Raw genomic sequence first — 19140 nt, 5'->3', positions numbered from 1 at the left:
ACTATAAGATTTCTTTTGTGCAATAAAGTTTAAATAAGAAGCGCTGGTCGGACGGCGGACATGCAAGAGAACAATATCACGCCGCAGGATGCCGAAGACCGGGCAAAGTGGAAAAGATTGAGCAGGAAAGCGGACCCTGGCGCTAGGCTGGGAAAACGCTAGGTTGAAGAAAAAAGTTTAAATAAATAATTTGTCATACTTTCAGAACATCAGACCTGAGAGGAATCATGCTAACAGTAACCGGGGTGCTTCACACCATTGGCGGTTTGCTCGTATTCTCATTGGGTCCATACGTGTCTTACGCAGTGGTGGAATATACTGCAATAGCTTTGGGAGTAACACATATAGGGGCCTTGTTTTTGATCGTCGAGACACCTGTGTATCATGTAATTAAAGGTAAAACATTTATTTTCAATACCATTTTTCTGGTAAAGCTTGTGAACATAAGCTCCGATGGAAAGGAGATGGAAGAGAGACCGCTGTCACATTTTTGGTGGGACCAGGTTAGCAAATGGTTTTTTATCAAGGTTAGTCATCATCCTCCTTGCGTTATCCGGGCATTTGCCACGGCTCGTGGGAGCCTGGGGTCCAATTAGACGACCAGTTCCAAGATTTGGCGTAGGCAGTTTTACGAAAGCGATTGCCATCTGACCTTCCAACCCGAAGGCCTTATTGGAATTAGTCCGGTTTCCTCACGATGTTTCCTTCACCGAAAAGCGACTGGCAAAATATCAAATGACATTTCGCACAATAAGTCCCGAAAAACTCATTGGTACGAGCCGGGGTTCCAACTCGCGACCTCCGGATCGGTAGTCGCAAGCTCTTACCGCTAGACCACCAGCGCTTCATTTTATCAAGGTTAATGACGCTTTAGAAACCACAAGGGATCGAAAGGCCGGGAAATCTGTGGTTTAGACGCAAGTAGTCACACAACACTTACTTTTCACACTAATTAGTGCTGATTTAGACCAAATTTGAGTCTCAAGGAAAAATTGATGGTATATTTGTTTAATACAAGGGCTTAATATTTTACAAAAAAAATACTATCGACTGATTTTTAACCGTCGCCTCATATCTCTCAAGAAGGACGGTTATCAAGTCGTCTGTATGTTTTTTTTTAATGTTTGTTCCTCGATATCTCCGTCGTTACTGGACCGATTTTGAAAATTTTTTTTTGATTGAATGTATATGCATACAGATTGGTCCCATTTTTCTCAGAACCCAGTTCTGATGATGGGATCCTGGAGAAATCGAGGGAACTCTTCGAATCTGAAAGGCATACATATGGTGATTTTTGTGTTTTTAAAGGAACAGCATGCATTTAGGTACGGAACAGTGACATTTGGTGCAGTGGAACTGCTGATGATGGCCAGAACGGAACTCTTCAAATCTGAACGGCACGCTTATAGTGACTTTAGTATTTTTATAAGAACAGCATGCACTTTCGTCCGGAACAGTGACATTTGATGCAGTGGAATTGCTGATGATGGTCAGAACCGAACTCCTCAAATCTGAACGGCACGCTTATAGTGACTTTGGTATTTTTATAAGAACAGCATGCAGTTTCATCCAGAACAGTGACATTTGGTGCAGTGGAACTGCTGATGATGGCCAGAACCAAACTCCTCAAATCTGAACGGCACGCTTATAGTGACTTTGCCATTTTTATAAGAACAGCATGCGCTTACGTCTAGAACAGTGATATTTGGTACAGTGGAACTGCTGATGATGGTCAGAACCGAACTCCTCAAATCTGAACGGCACGCTTATAGTGACTTTGGTATTTTTATAAGAACAGCATGCACTTACGTCCAGAACAGTGACATTTGGTGCAGTGGAACTGCTGATGATAGCCAGAACCGTACTCCTCAAATCTGAACGGCACACTCATAGTGACTTTGGTATTTTTGTACGAGTAAGAAAAGCATGCATTTAAGTTCAGAACAGTGGCATTTATTTAGTTATGTTTGTTAAGCATATTAAGTTTTCAAGTCAAAGTTTGTCAAGCTTCGATTTCTTATAATATAATCGGATTCATGAGGAATTGAGGAAACTCCTCAAACCTTAACGTTATACGTATATTCATTTGTGTTTCCATCTAATAATTAAAGCATTAAAAGCAGTTTAAAAAAATACTTACACATTTCTACATAATCCAACATTTGCAAGTAGCTTTCACCAGAACCCGAAAGGCGACGGTTTTTTTTCTTAAAAATTATGTTTCAGGTAATGAAGAGGCTGCAAGAAGTACTTTACACTTTCTCGGACGAAGTAAAGATGTTGAAAAAGAACTTAAAACAATGATTGAAAATGTAAACCATATAAACATAAAATATACACAAGTAAATTCTAAAAGCATGTTATCAAACTGCAAGTTGCTGGATTTATTAAGAAGAAGACGAAATAGAAGAGCTATGCTGATTACAGCTACATTGTTAACAATTCAGGAAGGCTCAGGAATTGCATGTATACTGTCTTTCGCTACAACAATATTCCGACAAGCAGCATCTTCAGTTGACGCAGATGTTGCAACTATAATATTGGGAGTGACGCAAGTTTTTGGTATACTTTTGGCACCGTTATTAGTTGAGAGATATGGAAGAAAATCATTATTGATATTTTCTACGGCTGCTTGTGCTTTGTGGACGGTGAGTTCGATCATCCCTTTGACATACTTCTAAATATTTAGTTATTATTAGATCTAAACTTGAATTTACCGTAACATTATATTTCTCTTACGCACTTTTGTCATCGCCCGAATCATTTTATTGCATCTAAACTATAGCCTTTTCACCTCTTCCTTCATTTTGCTTTCAAGAACATCCCTCTACATTCATCTTGCTTCCTTTTGCATCACACGATTTCATACAATCTCCTTGTTAGAGTTGCTTTACATACAAAACAAGATAAACGGATGAACTTTACATGAGTATTTAATCAATTTTGCATTTCTGTAGGCATTACTGGGAGCTCACTTCTATTTGGAGTTAATACAGCATCCAATACTATACTCAATTAGATGGGTACCATTGGCTACTTTGATCTCATTTTTGATCTGTTACAATGCTGGTAAATATTATTTTAAGTTTATTTCTAATTGAATCTTATATATCTGACTTTTACTCTGAGTTTTATGGTAATAAACTTTAAGTTCTGATATTATTTAAACAATAGTTCATTCGATGTCTTTGTTTCAGGACTTGGCATTATCCCCAACGTTCTAGTGGGAGAAATGTTCAGCCCCAATGTCCGCAGTACCGGCTCTTCCATTGCCATGAGTATCAGCTGGGTCGCCGCTTTCCTTTCCAGTCTCAGCTTCGGATACATCATCATGCTTATTGGTACCTATATCTTGTTTATCATTTTTGCTTGTCTTAATATCATTGGATGTATTTTCACAATTAAGTTTGTGCCTGAGACTAAGGGTAAGAGTCTTAGTGAAATAGAAGAAATGCTGGCTAAGCGATAGTGTGGTTGTGTTTCGTAAATAAATTATGTGAACCTATTTAAAGGTTTTGAATTAAATGATTATATTATATAAAAAGGAATACATTCTCATTAAAGTAAAGTCTCACTGTGCTTTTATATACCTTTAGAATTTAAGTTTCGCGTAGGTAAATCTTCATTTGGCTATTTTATTTAAAGGAATCAACAAGTTTGCTATTATAAATTTAATGAAACACTTACTTTAAGGTAATTCAATAAAGATTATGACGTTGAAGCAAATTCCCAATTTCTTTCAAATTCCTTCCCGTAGTTTCTGGTACGACAAATATCACAAATAAGAGACCCATGGCGTTGGCACCAGCACATATGAAGAAGAGGCCGTCGGTAAAGATAGCAGTGATAATGGATTCGATATTGCAGCTGTATAAGAGTACAATCCACGCGAGGCTCATAGATATTGAGCAACAGGTACTTCTGAAGGGAGCGCTGAACATCTCACTGCTCAAGATGTTTGGTACGATGCCTATACCTGGAAGAGACATTTTGAAATCTGAGAGCTTATTGAGAAATTTCATCTACTTGAAAAATTTAGGAAACATGTGTGGTGTGATGGTGCTTCAGTTTTTAATAAGATTAAAGGAAATATAAATAATAAACTTTAAAAGGAAACATAATAATACTACAGGGTTTTCCCAAAAAACTATCAGTAAACCAAAGCGGATAATTTAAAAGCGGTGCAACATTTTCTTGATATAACTAATATAACTATTATATAACTACAAAGAAAGCAAGTCTCTTATTTAATAATTATTGCTTAAGAAAACTTACCAAAGTTATACGAGAACAAAAATAACATCAGCAAAAAAATAGGCAGCCATTTTATTGACTTTATTATCATGAAATTGTTCACTTCGAGGTAAAAATATGTACCCAAGACAGTCTGAAAGAAAATTATAATTGATTTAGTTTAAAATTCTTCTAGTCCAATAGAAATAGAGTTATTCCAAGTACCAAGTAGGCATCAATTTTGACAACAACACCGGCACAAATATTATAAACGTCAAACATCGAAGAAATTATGACGTTTACTTAAAACCCTTGCGATGCTATAAGAACCGTTGCCTAACTGATCTTGGCCTGACTACTACTCACCGTAATCAAACAGCAGAAACCAAGTGACAACATCAACATGATCCGTCGGCCACACCTCTCAACCAGCATAGGGGTCATAATGACCCCACACAGTTCCGTTAATCCAAGAACAACATTCCCCACGTCAGGATCCACAGAAGACCATGAACTCTTAAAAATATGCGTGGCAAAATAAACCACTGCTACCCTCCCACCACCAGCTTGTAGACAAAGAAGAACTGTAGTTATGAAAAAACCGCGAATATTCTTTCTTTCAAGTTTTAACAACAGTCGCTTTACTAGTCCGCGGTCGTCCCTTGTTTTTGGTATAAGGGCTTCTTCGGAAAGTTTGCAAATGAGATTTAATTCTTCATCGATGTTTCCAGTTTTCCCTAGATCGTGTAGAGTTAGTCGAGCTTCGTTATGTTTACCTGGAAAGAATTCTTTAATAAATATTTTAGTTTTGTTTGTGGTAGGTATCTATGTAGTTTTATTCTTGTTATTTATCATGAAAAGAATTTTTCCCCTCACTAGCTCGGAAACACGTGTTTTGTCCTTTAATACCAGCGGGTAAAAACGCATTTTATCCACTAGTGGGTAAAGTAATTTGACCTTGAATAAAGTCAAATTAACTGCTTTAAAATTGATAAAAGTAGGGGATCGTGTTAGTTTAAATCAATATAAAAGTAGGTGAATCTAGTAATTAAGATGATTTACCACCTGTGGAACTACTGGAAGCAGTGATAAACGAATTTTTATGCGTTGTAGTTTCCTCGCTATAGTGAGGGGAAAAGTTTTGTGTTACACTCGGGTGCAAATGTATTTTACTTCTCGTGTGCTAAAAAACTCGCAAGTTCAGGATTCTATTCTCGAACCACTCGCTACGCTCGTGGTTCAACTATAGAATCCTTTCACTTGCTTGTTTTTCAATTCCACACTCGGCGTTAAAATACAACTTTGCCCCCTTGTATAACAAATAACTATTACCTATTTAGATTTACACCTCCAACGTTCGAAGTTACAATTCTTTCTAAGAACCTCATACTGTAGAGTGTAGACCCTCGGGTAAATCTCGACAGGAAACTTATTTCACAGCCGAAGCGTCTTAAGTACCAAACTGGTTAAAAGTAGCGCAGAATTGGAAAGAGTGGGTTGTCTGCTGTCAGTGACTAAGATGCTTTCTAGGTCAGTGAGCCACTAAAGATTAGCATTAGACTAGCTATTTTTAACCCCCGACACAAAAACGAAGGGGTGTTATAAGTTTGACGTGTTTGTCTGTCTGTCTGTCTGTCTGTTTGTCTGTCTGTCTGTGTGTGTGTCTGTCTGTGGCATCGTAGCTGCCGAATAGATGAGCCGATTTAGATTTAGTTTTTTTTTGTCTGAAAGCTGAGTTAGTCGGGAGTGTTCTTAGCCATGTTTCATGAAAATCGGTCCACTATGTTGCAGTCGGGGGTTTTTCAAAATCTTAATTTTGTGGTTATTAATTTACCTGTGGTATTGATTGGAATCATCCCTTTTATTTCTTGTTAAGTTCTTAAATACATCCCATTCTGCGGTCGTCTGTAGTGTTCTCATCTTTAATCATATGATTAGCTTGTTATTCTTATTTTGTCTCATTCTTTTCTATCAACTAGGCGAATTTAAGAACTTGACCAAAAACTAATCTAAGATAATACCTTTCATGACTTGATACACCGGCGACTCCGGCACGTAGCACAGCACACACACATGCACACAGCCGACGCCGACGCACACATACGGGCCCAGCGAGCACACTAGCAGGCTGCCGAATACATGCATGATGCCGCCCATGGCTAGTATGGCGCCACGGATTTCTGGCGAACTAGAAAATATAAGATTTATATTGTACTGTTTATTATGTTACAGGCCAAACCCATTTTAAGACATTTTATGACGATGGGATAACACAGTACCACAGTATAATAAAGAGTACTTTCGTATAGTATGGCCACTCCCACTCCCCGCTGAAAATTATATTAATATTTCTCTCATACGACTCATATGTATAAGCATGGTACGCGTTCACACGAGCTTAAAATATGTGCTAGGAACATCGCACAAAAAGAAGATCGCAAAAATATCAGACACTCAAGCATAATAATAATAGGGAGCGGCCAAGCTGCCGGCGAACGTGCACGTCGCACACACACGACATGTCGCAGTTCTTTGTTAGCTCATTGACCACTTGTCGTTGTGTGCGTGCGTGATGACACGGCACGGTCGCATGTAGAACATACAAAGAAATGATGCGCGTGTATTGCGCAATAGGAGCGTCCACCTACCTAGCTACCCACCTACCTACCTACTTACCTGTGTGTGAGTTCAAGAACTTGCGACAGGCGTACTCAATATTAATCGGCCGACATGTCCGATCTTCTTCCTTCCTATATCTCTGTGGTAACTATTATGAAAGATATGCGTTTTTGTTGTTACGAATGATTTTTCTATGGGCATTAACCACTAGGGCTTGCATTCCGGAATTCCGGAATCTCGAAATTCCGGAATTTCGGTCAATTTTTCCGATATTACAGTTCCGGAATTGAAACACATAATCTGGAAAATTCCGGAATTGAAAAAATATGTATTTTTAGATGAAAACGTGTAATATCAGCCTGGTTATTTTAAAAAATTACCACAGAATGTATTAGAAATATGTAAATTCATAATTTAGACACTGCTCGGACTCAAATAGTACCCTATTTTATGGCCAAAGGGGCTAGTTAGAGCGAGATAGTGTAATTTTATATTTTAACCCGCTAATATGATCTAACCATTGTCACTTTCTGGTTTTGCGAACTTAAATTCAGATGCAAATCGTAGTATTTGGTATTACATTCATTCACAAGCGTAACGTCGTAGTTACTTATACACTTTTCAAAAAAACGTGTGCATATTTTACTAAACTGGTGGACTTTACTGTAACGTATGGAAAATGGTGGATATGAAAAGTATGCTTTATTTTTTACAAAAATTCAATGCGTACATACATGTACCTAGGTATAAATCAGGAAATCTGACTTTTTGGGCCTCGAGTCTGATACAGTATTACATTTATATGAATAAGACGTTGTGCCATTGTTGTAAATTATTACTTTTTCATTTTTCGGTGGACAATCGATGCATACTTACTTACTTACTTACTTACTTACGTCACTGGCTCAGCGACCCAAAAAGGATCTTGGCCTCCGACACAAGAGATCGCCACTCTGCCCTATCCTGCGCCACTTCACGCCAGTTGGGTACACCAAGTGCGGCCAGGTCTTTAAGGGCTTCCTCGCACCAGCGATATCTGGGACGCCCACGCGGACGTTTTCCACCCGGGCGTCCCACATATGCTCTTCTCACACCACGATCCTCTCCCATCCTTTCCAGGTGGCCAAGCCAGCGGAGTCGTGTGGCTTTGATCTCGCCAATTATATTAGGCACCGCCATTAGCTCTTCCAGCTCTCTATTTCTCCTGCGCCTCCAGGTTCCATTTCCCTCTTTGATTGGCCCTAGAATCTTCCGCCAGATTTTCCTTTCCGCCACTAAGAGCTTGTTCTCTTCTTTCTGTGTCAGTGTCCAAGCTTCACACCCATACATCGATGCATATGCATTTAAAACCCTTGTTTTTATTAGATTAATTGATAAAACAATAATGTTGTCCTCGTCCATATTGCTGTAAATCCTCAAATATGAAATAAGTTCAGAAGGAAAACACTGTATTTGGGGAAGTTTTATTTAGTTCTTGTCTAAAATATGTAGTTTTTTTTATTACTGAATGATGTGTCAAATACTATTAAATAATAATGCTAAATATATTTACTTTAATGTTAACTACTATGACAAACTGGCACTAAAACCTCGTTTGTATCGTTTGCTGTTGTTCGAAATACTTCGCAAGACCGTTTTGACACAAAATGGACTCTACTGTAAAATTACAGTGTTATATGCCTTTCAGGTACGGAGTTATTGTCTTAAACGTCGATTAATAATAAATTTCAATTTAAAATTGTATTATTTCATCAGAAATCCACCAGAAAACAAAACTAAAAAAAATTGTCCAATTCCGGAACTAGTTCCGGAATTCCGGAATTGAAGTCCAATCTCGAAAACCAGTTCCGGAATTGAAAATCGTCCGATATTGCAAGCCCTATTAACCACCATGAATCGCAGGTTAATGAGACGGTAAATACTGTCGTAAACTGGCTTGAGCGTAATAACCTAAAGACAAATCTAGATAAAACTAATTTCATTAATTTTAATAATATTAATCAGCATTTAGATATAGTTTATAATGGTCATAAATTAAAAGAAAATGACATAACAAAATTTTTAGGCATATTTGTTGACAGTGATTTAAATTGGAATAACCATATAAATGATGTGTGTAATAAGATAAATAGATTTGTGTATGTCCTTCATAGATTAAGAAAAACATCAGACCATAACACTGTTTTGGCTGCCTACTATGGATATGTAGAATCTGTATTAAGATATGGCTTGATTATTTGGGGAAATGGTGGTGACATTCAGAGAGCGTTTGTTGCTCAAAAAAGATGTGTTCGTGCTATATGTGGAGTTAAACCCTTAGATTCCTGTAAACCCTTATTTTCTAAACTGGGTATACTACCTCTCACATGTTTATATATTGAAGAAGTCTCTAAATTTGTGAGAAAGCACAGTTCACTCTTTAAAACTGCTAGAGATTTATACCCACGGAATACAAGAAATTCCGACCGACTTGTGGTGGAAAAACAACAAAAAACAAGCAGATTTAAGAAGAATTGTACGGTAATGTGTGTAAATATATACAATAACTTACCACAATATGTGAAAGAAGTGCCCGACTGTCAGTTTAACAGAACGTTGCGTCAGTGGCTTAGAGAGTGCTCATTTTATAAATTAAGTGATTTTTTGATTAATTAACCTATAATCAATTTAATGCAACGTATCTTCGACTTGAATTAATTGTATTTAATGTAATGTAATTTTGACTTTTTTAAATTTTTATTTAATGTAATGTATTATTTATTTTTTAACTAATTAATGTAAAATCATTTAATATTAATGTAATGATTGTTGGTAGTAGGTATGTTTCATTTAGAAAGGTAGAAATATCATGGTTTAGTTAAGATTTGTACATATGTAAATAGTTGTGAATATTTTGCATGCTATGAAGAATGGCTAATTAAGGAGTACTTTGAATAATATCTGTAATCAAACCCTTATTATTGCAAAATAAATTGATTGATTGATTGATTGATTGTTTTAAGTATGATGCCTATGATGACAAGTATGTTACCGCAGCAGAAGAGTTAAGTACTTTAAACGTCATAATTTCACAGAATTATAACGTTTATTAACACTTGCAAAATCGCTGCCAACTCATACCAAGATAATGAATCTACGCATTTATCTAAAAATATAGTAGGTACCTAAGGGTAGAGTTGAAATTCTTACTAGTTTAGCCATATTCAAAATATTCAGATAAAAACCGGCCAAGAGCGTGTCGGGCCACGCTCAGTGTAGGGTTCCGTAGTTTTCCGTATTTTTCTCAAAAACTACTGAACCTATCAAGTTCAAAACAATTTTCCTTATTCATTTTTAAATACCTATCCAACGATATATCACACGTCGGGGTTGGAATGAAAAAAGATATCAGCCCCCACTTTACATGTGGGGGGGGGTACCCTAATAAAACATTTTTTTCCATTTTTTATTTTTGCACTTTGTTGGCGTGATTGATATACATATTGGTACCAAATTTCAGCTTTCTAGTGCTAACGGTTACTGAGATTATCCGCGGACGGACGGACGGACGGACGGACGGACGGACGGACGGACAGACAGACATGGCGAAACTATAAGGGTTCCTAGTTTGACTACGGAACCCTAAAAAAGATAAAATGTCTGCCAAAACAAGTGTCACGCCGAATTAATATAAAATGTGCGTTCCGCTTTTTATTCCACCCGGGCGTTTTTGTTCGTACCCACTGAACAATGAAACTCATTGTTTTCGGCTCACAGACTGTGGGTTATAAATATTTGTTAAATATTCCAACTCTATTTTTTAAAACGTTTGGTGACGGATCAATAAATTTCACTACCTCCTTTCCTTACTTTCACCTACCATCAAGCGCTGATCCAGCTTCGTGCCCAGGGGGGGGGGTCACGTGGTAAAGACCCGGGGCCCCAGGAAGGGGTCACGTGGTCTATTTGTATGGCCAACTTAGGCTCAGGGGGGGGGGGGGGTCATGACTCCCATGACCCCCCCCTGGATCCGCGCATGCCTACCATGGGCATAGAGGAACGAGTGAGGGAAGAGTTGTAACTCCATACATCAGTAAATGCAAGTTATTTTTAAAATCGGGACTTAATCGCGTATAACTAAATATTAAACTGACCTCCAACGTTTCAAGGACGGTGTTGTCCCCTTGTCTCGGAGAAGACGGGCTTGAAATGACATCAACACCTTCTGACAGCCGCGCGAGTTTTTCGAACTACCCGCACTTGGTTTTGATTATCAACTTGAACTGTTTGCGCACTAGGGATGTTACTCTGTCGACATACAACACTGACGATATTCGATTTAACGACTGTCGATATTATTTTCGGCTTACACTTATTAATGACAGGATTCCATGTGGTCAGTTTAATATGTAGTTATACGCGATTAAGTCCCGATTTTAAAAATAATTATGTGTAATAATCGTGAAAGTTTAAATCAGTGTTAATGCAAGTTATTTGTATAGGCATAATTAAGTGACATCTAGCGACAATCATGCGTCAATCACGCGTCAACTAGCGTAAATTATCAGTACTGCTACTTGTCAATAGATGTTGCGATGAACGATGAGTCTAATGTTCACAAATGTTTAGCTAATATTACAAAACCTTCCTCTGGGAGCTGGGGCGTCGTCTGCAGGAGAGGGGTCTCAACCCCCGCTCCGGGTCGTTCTTGGCGCAGAGGTTGTCCATCGCGGTTCAGCGTGGAAACGCGGCAAGTGTGATGGGCACTTTTGCGTCAGGAACGATGCGGGGTAGGTTATTTGACTAATTTAGGTAGTTTGTTAAGGTTTTTTATTGTTAAGGGTTTTTTATTATGTATAAGTATGTTTATAAAGTTAGTAATTACAATAGTATTAATCAGTATTCTGTTTTCAATTCCTTCTGCTTGTAGGTAATATAAGTTGTAAGCTGTTCTAATATTATTTTTTTGGCAGACGAGACACTGTGACACTAGTATCGAGTAGTAGTACTGATAATTCACGCTATTCGACACGTGATTGACGAGTGATTTGACACTAGATGTCACTTAACTATGCCTATACAAATAATCCGCATTTACTAATGTATGGAGTTAGAACTCTTCCCTTATACCTCTATGCCATGGGTGAACGTATAGTATAGAGACTGTGGGATGGGCGAATCAAATTTTGACCGACTCAAATCTGTCCGTACCGTACAGTCAACCAATTGAAACCCTAGGCCACTCTACAACCATGTCAAAATGACAAGCAGTAAGAGATTTCTTACATTCTGATTTATAACGTCACTATGACATAGTTCTACAGTGGCCTAGGGTTCCAATTGGTTGACTGTACCTACCTACCAGTGGCAGCTGGTGAAAATTTCTTCTAGGCAACACTGAGCAAAAAGAAACCTACCTTAACATTAGGTACTTTACTAGTAATCAATTTTAGGCAAGCCGGTGGGAATCGGCTTGTATGGATCAGCCGCTGCTGCTACCTACCCAATTAAGTGAAACTTTGTTTGTTTTTTTTTTTTTTTAATTAGACACTATTACTTTGTTTATTAGAAGTTCCATTTCTGGGTAACTCCAGACATTTTGAGTAACACCAAAGACGCCCAAATTGTCGGTCAATAAGCTGACTCGCCCGGATATGGGTTCCATTATGGATTACGGTGTGCAATATCACAATTTCGTTTTCTTTCAACCTCTTAATTGCCAAGCACTGAAACTTGACCAGTTTCCTGTGCTCTTCCTACCCCGTTTGGGAATACAGACGCAAATTTATGTATGAATGTTTTTTTGTAAAAACTATTTAACATAATGTTCAGAAAATACAGAATCCTAACATTCCTAATTCGACCTTTCGGCTCAAGGCTTCTTGCTCAAAATTCAGTGTTTTGTTACAAAGTATTATGTTTCCAAAGATATTGTAATATGTTACGTTATATTAATATCTCATTCGTATTAATTTGGTGTTTGAAAATGTAGATACAAACTTATGAAATCCTTGCTAACATTAAAAGGCAAATATTAATAAACTAATTATTTACACTTGTACCTATAGTTTCTTTGTTGCCTCTTCAATTTAAACTCCGATTAAAGTGTTTTTACGATGTCGGTTAGTATATAAAAAGTCTCGTAACTCGTAATGTAATGCCACATTTGTATAAGTAATGTACCTATACATGTCTCATAAAGTGTGCTCATTCTTGGTCTACCGCGGGGCTCGGTTAAACTGTGTAAGAATGTCCTATAACCTATAATATTTATTATTTACTAGCGGCCCGCCCCGGCTACGCACGAGGGATATCATAAAAATGGTTATAGTAAGTTATCCGTGAAAGATATAATAATATGCCATCTCGGATTTTTTGTGGATCTATTAGAGAGACATAATTTCGCCATACATTGTTTTGATATAGCTCAAACAGTCTGGGCAGCGTTTTCGATCAAAGCTGTCAGACAGCGGGATTTCGGTCGACTCTTATTAGAAAATATGATAATATTTCAATAAATTTATGCAAAATCTCAACAAATTATATACATAAACCTTCCTCAAGAATCATTCTTTTCATCAGTGAAAACCGCATAAAAATCCGTTCAGTAGTTTTGAGTTTAACGCGAACACACACGTCGACACACAAACAGACGCGGCGGGGGACTTTGTTTTATAAGACCACATCTCGGACACTGGCGATCAAAAGAGGCGCGTTCCTAGCACACAGTCTAAGCTCGTGTAAGTGAACGCGTACTTGTATGAGTGAGATATGACAGGTCGACTGTTCGCGTTTTTGACAGGCGGTAACTGTGAGGTAACCGAGGTGGGCGGCGCTTTCAGCGGGGAGCGGGAGTGGCCATACTGTACGATAGTACTCTTTATTATACTGTGATAAGGTGTTAGCACGTTAGAGATTTATAATCTGTGCCTCATTTTAACAGGCTAATGTTAACTTACGCAATCTCACCAAGGTAAACAACGTTGACCACAGCGATGGAGCCAGCCGCCATGCCAGCGATGAACCTGCCGACACTCATGGTGGCCACATCAACAGCGTTCGCCATGATGGAGTAGCCAAGGATATTGAGGCTAGATGTGAAGATCAAGCAAGGCTTGCGACCGACTCTGTTAGCTGTGAAGCCTGATATGAGGGAACCTGTAAGAGAAATAAGACCTACATTATATGTAAATATATTTAAACACCAGCTTTCGCCCGTACAAGTTGCAATAACAAGCTTTATTTCTTCTTTTATCACAATTATAACAAAATTATTGGAGTGCTTCAGGGATCAAAGTTAGGACCACTGGTGTTTCTTATTATGAAAAACGATAAACGGTCTTGTGCGAGTTAATTTGATTTCAGCTTGATCCACCTATTATGATACCACAGACTTTTTCAAATTCACGGAGCTACTTTTACTTATAATACCTATTTTTTGACTATTAGACATCAGTCTCTTTTAGTGAAGTAAAATTGAGTGATAAATCAGAACAAGCATTCTTACATTTTTTTAACTCGTTTAAGGGTAGCTGATAACAGTGATAACTAACCCCCTTATTCATAAATGTTCACTAAAGTGCCGATAAAGTTCGTTTGTCCCTTTCTATCACACCAATACGTCGGAAAGGGACAAACGAACTTTATCGGCTTGAACGTTTATGAGTAAGGGAGTAAAACTGTAGGAATTCTAGAAAGAAACTTACCAAGAATAGCTCCAAATACCATAACCCTAATCATAGTATATCCATCTTTATCAAGTATCAGGTACGTCAGTGAGGTCTGCAACGGATCCTTCAACTTTGGTATGATGGAAGTCGCCCAACCGGTGGTATATCCGACCGTAAGGTTTCCAATAGTTACTGTAAATGTAAATAAACACCTCGTTAGGCCCAATGTATACATTACATGATTACAATGTACATTAGTGTTGCAATCTAATTTGAACCTTCCATGAACTGAATAAAGTAGAATTTCCATTGTTACATTGATTTTTGAAACAAACGAAAATCTTACCAATTTATTTATAGAATAAGGTTCAAATTCTACTTCAGATTGAAATCTCATAATAGGTACTACTGGTACTAGAGAGCGGACACACCGCCGGCGGACGTGTCGCAGTTCGCAGTTCTTTTATTAGTTCACTAGCTATTTCCTGCGGCTTCGCCCGCGTACTAAAAACTAATCTTGTTTTCCCATACAAACTTTGGACCTCCATTTCACCCCCTTAGGAGGTGAATTTTCAAAAATCCATTCTTAGTGCTCCTCAAAATCGCCGCGGGCATGTCCGATGTCCTTCCTTCCTTCCTATATCTGTTGTTACCAATGATACTAACTTACTAATGAAATGAATAAACCAACGGGCGTCATCAGCATCTCTGCGCGCACACAACGACAACTGTATGCTCAATGAGCTAACAGCTGCGACACGTCTGCTGGCGGCATGTCTGCTCTCTCTGAGCCAAAGAGCATAAAATATTACAGATACCTATGTATTATAGGTATTAGGTATTAGGAATATTACGAAATAACTGAGTTTTAACTTACAGCATAACGCAATCCTGAGTTGTTTAAGTACGTATAGTTCTGGCTGTTTTCGCTGAAATAATTCTGAAAAAAAGTATATAATATAAACGGTGGATCATGAAATCATGAATTAGGCATTACAGACGCGGCGTTATTTTTTTTTTGGGACTTTGGGACACCTTACACAGATCAACCTAGGCCCAAAGTAAGCAAAGCTTGTACTATATATAGGTGCTAGGCGACGATATACTTACGTATATAGATAATACATACTCATATACATAGAAAACATCCATGACTCAGGAACAAATATCTGTGCACATCACACAAATAAATGCTCTTACCGGGATTCGAACCCGGGACCGCGGCTTAGCAGGCAGGGTCACTACGCGCTAGGCCAGAGGTCGGTCAAAGGTCGGTCCGGACGGTCAAAAGGACGGTCGGACCGTTCGGTTTGGAAACCCAGCGAAGGACGAAGGCCGAGCTCCGCGTAGGGCCGAAGTCCCGCGGAGCGTCCCTGAGAGGCACGCTGGCAGACACACGCGCAAATTTGAACACGCGACCCAATACTAAAAGTATCTTGAGAATCTCACGTCGGGCCTACAGCGGCCTTCGTCCTTCGACCTGCCGTTTCGCTTCTCAAAGCCATTTTTACTACTTATAGGGTCCTATTTAAGCTCCTTCCCTACAACCCCCACAGAAGGCCGAAGGCCGAGCTCCGCGTTGGGCCGAAGACCCGGAGCGTTCCTTATTAATATTACCTGACATCCATTTCATTGTCCTCTATTAACTTTCTAATAAATTAGAGAAATCATAACAATGAGAGAATTAGTGACCATGTCTGATAATCATTATAGAATTGATATAGAATATAATTTATATTAAATTTAATCCTTGACAAGCGTAATCCTTTGAACATGTTTTGAACTCAATCCGACATATTTATGACAGTTATGGCAGCCATAGATGATTATATAATGATAGACCCAAAAAAATTACCTAAGTAGTTTTATAATTATATGACCAAAAAGAAAATTACCAAAAAACAATGACACAAACAACGAATGTACGATTATAGATAACTACCTTTTGCCCGCGGCTTCGCTCGCGTTAAATTCGAAAATTTCGCAATGCTCCATACAAACATCCACCCCCCATTTTAGGAAAGTGGGGGGTTAGAAAGTGACAAAAAGTAGCCAATGCCACTCTCCATCCCTTCAACTATCTCCACTTAAAAAATCACGTCAATTCGTCGTTCCGTTTTGCCGTGAAAGACGGACAAACAAATAGACACACACACTTTCCCATTTATAATATTAGTATGGATTATTAGGTATGTAAGTATTAGGTATTATGGCATGGTGAAAAATGTTGTGTTTCACTAGGTGGCATAGTTTGGTTAACCTTCGTGCCTTGAAACCCTCGCAACACTCAAGATTCCACTTTTCGTACCACTCGCTACTCTCTTGGTTCAATTTTGAAATCTATTGCTACCACGCGACACACACTGCTTTTCACGTCATTTTGTACAATTCCTACAAAAATAATGCGTTGAAGGTTATAGTAAAAAATAATGGCCAAGAAGAGAAAAGTGTCACTTTGGTCACTTCTAGCACGGGTAAAAAGTCCCCTCTGAAGTGCACAATAATTTAAAAATTGCATATATACCTTCCGATGGTACCAGAATTTCCACATTTTCCGCAATATTTGTTTTGTTTGCACTGAACGAAGTGCACATCTTGTGTTCGGCATTAAAATTACAATAAAGAATATACTAGTTCTAGTCATAAAACTATTTTGTTATGTTCTATTATAATGCTAATTGTTATCCTTCGTTACTAGACAAGATTAGTGTCGACTCAGATGCCGTAGCCGAATGGCATTTCTGCGACGCGAAACGAAAACGAAACGCCGCGAAAGGTAGTCTAGCTCTGTCGCGCCAATACGCACGAGCGACAGAGATAGATACCTACAGGCGTTTCGTTTCGTGAGCGTTTGTGCCATTCGGCTACGCACACAGGACACTTGTATCAGCTTCAATTGTTTGGCATGCGCGCCGCACGCCCCGCCTCCGCTCCGCTGCTCGCCCAAAATAAAGCGTTTTGATAGCGTAGTGTTAGCGGAGCTGAATGCGCGCGCGTTCCGCTCGCAATCCGCGCGCAACGCCAGCGTTCGTCCGGCGCACCGCTATCATTACGCTCCGCTACAGCTCCGCCTACGCTCTCAAAACGCGCATGTGTGGTCGAGTTATAAACGTGCACTCAGGCCACTCAGGCCTTACCCTTACTTATTTAATTAGGTACTGTGTTGAATAGGTAATACTATTTTTGTTTTCTTTTAAAGAAACAATCATTAGGAAGGTACGAGTATATTTTTTATTCCATTGTACAAACACCAGGTTATTATTACGTCGTCGATTTTTTGCTGACACTTTAACTGACTGTACTTAACTAAAGTAAATGGGGAGTTTTTGGCCAAGCAAAGTGTCAAATGCCATGCGTGGCTTTAAATTTGACAAATAATGCCAGCCTAATAATTTATCGCCTATTATAATTGCACGCAGGCGGCTGTGGTATGTTGCAGGTGGGTACAGGATTTTTCGGGCAACGACACGGGGTCGGGTCCGGCTCTGATGGCATTCTGCTGTTCGTACTCGGGTTCAACACGTCTGTCATCTTACTCATCAACTGATTGAGCTGGTCACTCAAAAGCCCAACAGTCTCGCACATGTTCTCGACGAGACTTATAGAAGGCATCACTGGGGTGGACGAAGGTGACATGCGCCGAGCCGGAGACCCCGTGTTCGAGGTGTGGCCAGGCGAGTTCTGTTGGTAGTATTGCGGTGGTGTGTGTGATTGTTGAGTCTGCATGTGCTGAGGCATGTCCGACTGTTCCGAGGGTCGGTGGTGCTGCGGACGGCACGGCGGCGTCGACGGCGAACAAGGCTTCGGCGGAGGCTGCGGCCGCGGGCAAGGCACTGGCGCCGGAATGCAAGGCGCCGGCGGCGGCGGCGGCGGAGGACAGCCCGGCGGTGGGGTCGGGATAGGACACGCTCGCGGATCAGGAGGACAGCATTCTTCTTGCGTATTTGCCTGGCAGGAGTTGCCACTGCACGGAACACCCGGCCACTCCTTACAGCTCAGTTTACAAGGCGAAGGCTGCTGGACCATTTTATTGTTGTTGTCGCGATCTTTAGCGCATTTCGGTGGATTGTTTATAGGACAGGTTTTGTTAATGCATGTGAAACTCGAGTCCTTCATGACTATTTCTTTGGGTCCTTGCGTGGAGCAGTCTGGGCATGGACATCGTACTTTGATAATTTTGGCCTTGATATCTTTGATTTTTCCGGGAGTATAGCTACAGCATGTGAAGTGGATCCAGGATTTGCAAGACCCTTGGCACTGCAGGCCCGTTTTTGCGGTAACGGTGCGCCTGCAGACCATGCATGGGTTTTTGGGCCGTTTGCAACAATCCGACATGTTGAACATTTACGGTACCTTCAGATTAAGCGGGGTGTTTTGGTTAGCGGCAGTTCGGCATGATTTAAATATTGATTTTATAAATACAAATTGAGATTGGTTTGAACATCTTTTGTGACATGAGTGACAGTTTCTTGTCTAAATATTCAAACTTCTAGCGTCTATTGTCTCTGCTAGCCTAATAAAACATTATTTGAAGAACGACGTACTCCATTAGTCCTTCTCGTACTGTACCTATACGTTAGAAAGAGGCAACAATATTGTAATAATCGATTACTTAATACTTATTGGCAATACTTATACC

General features: G+C 39.4%; 2 protein-coding genes across 2 annotated transcripts; both read right to left on the bottom strand.

Annotated features, from left to right (window-relative positions):
* Nucleotides 1-298: 298 nt before the first annotated feature.
* LOC125238189 (facilitated trehalose transporter Tret1-like) lies at nucleotides 299-16182 on the bottom strand. The gene is made up of 9 exons (XM_048145463.1): nucleotides 16119-16182; nucleotides 15379-15441; nucleotides 14538-14693; nucleotides 13791-13989; nucleotides 6255-6421; nucleotides 4600-5009; nucleotides 4276-4387; nucleotides 3791-3976; nucleotides 299-375 (listed from the first exon to the last, which is right to left on the bottom strand). Exons 1-9 carry the CDS (start codon nucleotides 16132-16134, stop codon nucleotides 299-301), a joined length of 1386 nt encoding a protein of 461 aa, XP_048001420.1. The 5' UTR covers nucleotides 16135-16182.
* Nucleotides 16183-17894: 1712 nt separating this feature from the next.
* LOC125238188 (WASH complex subunit 3-like) lies at nucleotides 17895-18836 on the bottom strand. Its single transcript, XM_048145461.1, has one exon. The coding sequence runs from the start codon at nucleotides 18834-18836 to the stop codon at nucleotides 17895-17897; it is 942 nt and encodes a 313-aa protein (XP_048001418.1).
* Nucleotides 18837-19140: the final 304 nt, after the last annotated feature.

This window comes from Leguminivora glycinivorella, chromosome 23, assembly GCF_023078275.1.
Source record: "Leguminivora glycinivorella isolate SPB_JAAS2020 chromosome 23, LegGlyc_1.1, whole genome shotgun sequence".
In the NCBI taxonomy this organism is placed as follows: domain Eukaryota; kingdom Metazoa; phylum Arthropoda; class Insecta; order Lepidoptera; family Tortricidae; genus Leguminivora; species Leguminivora glycinivorella.
The sequence above is the reverse complement of the archived record's forward strand: the minus strand, read 5'-3'. Positions and strand labels throughout refer to the sequence as shown.

What these genes read in the sequence shown, in the direction of transcription:
- LOC125238189 (XM_048145463.1), bottom strand. An exon ending in GTTTCTGCTGTTTGATTACG is followed by an intron (nt 4,388 to 4,599) that starts GTGAGTAGTAGT and finishes ATTTTCTTTCAG; the next exon opens with ACTGTCTTGGGTACATATTT. An exon ending in TGCTGGTGCCAACGCCATGG is followed by an intron (nt 376 to 3,790) that starts GTCTCTTATTTG and finishes CATGATACACAG; the next exon opens with GTGTCTCGACGATCAAAAAC.
- LOC125238188 (XM_048145461.1), bottom strand. Translation starts at nt 18,836, where the DNA reads ATGTCGGATTGTTGCAAACGGCCCAAAAACCCATGCATGGTCTGCAGG.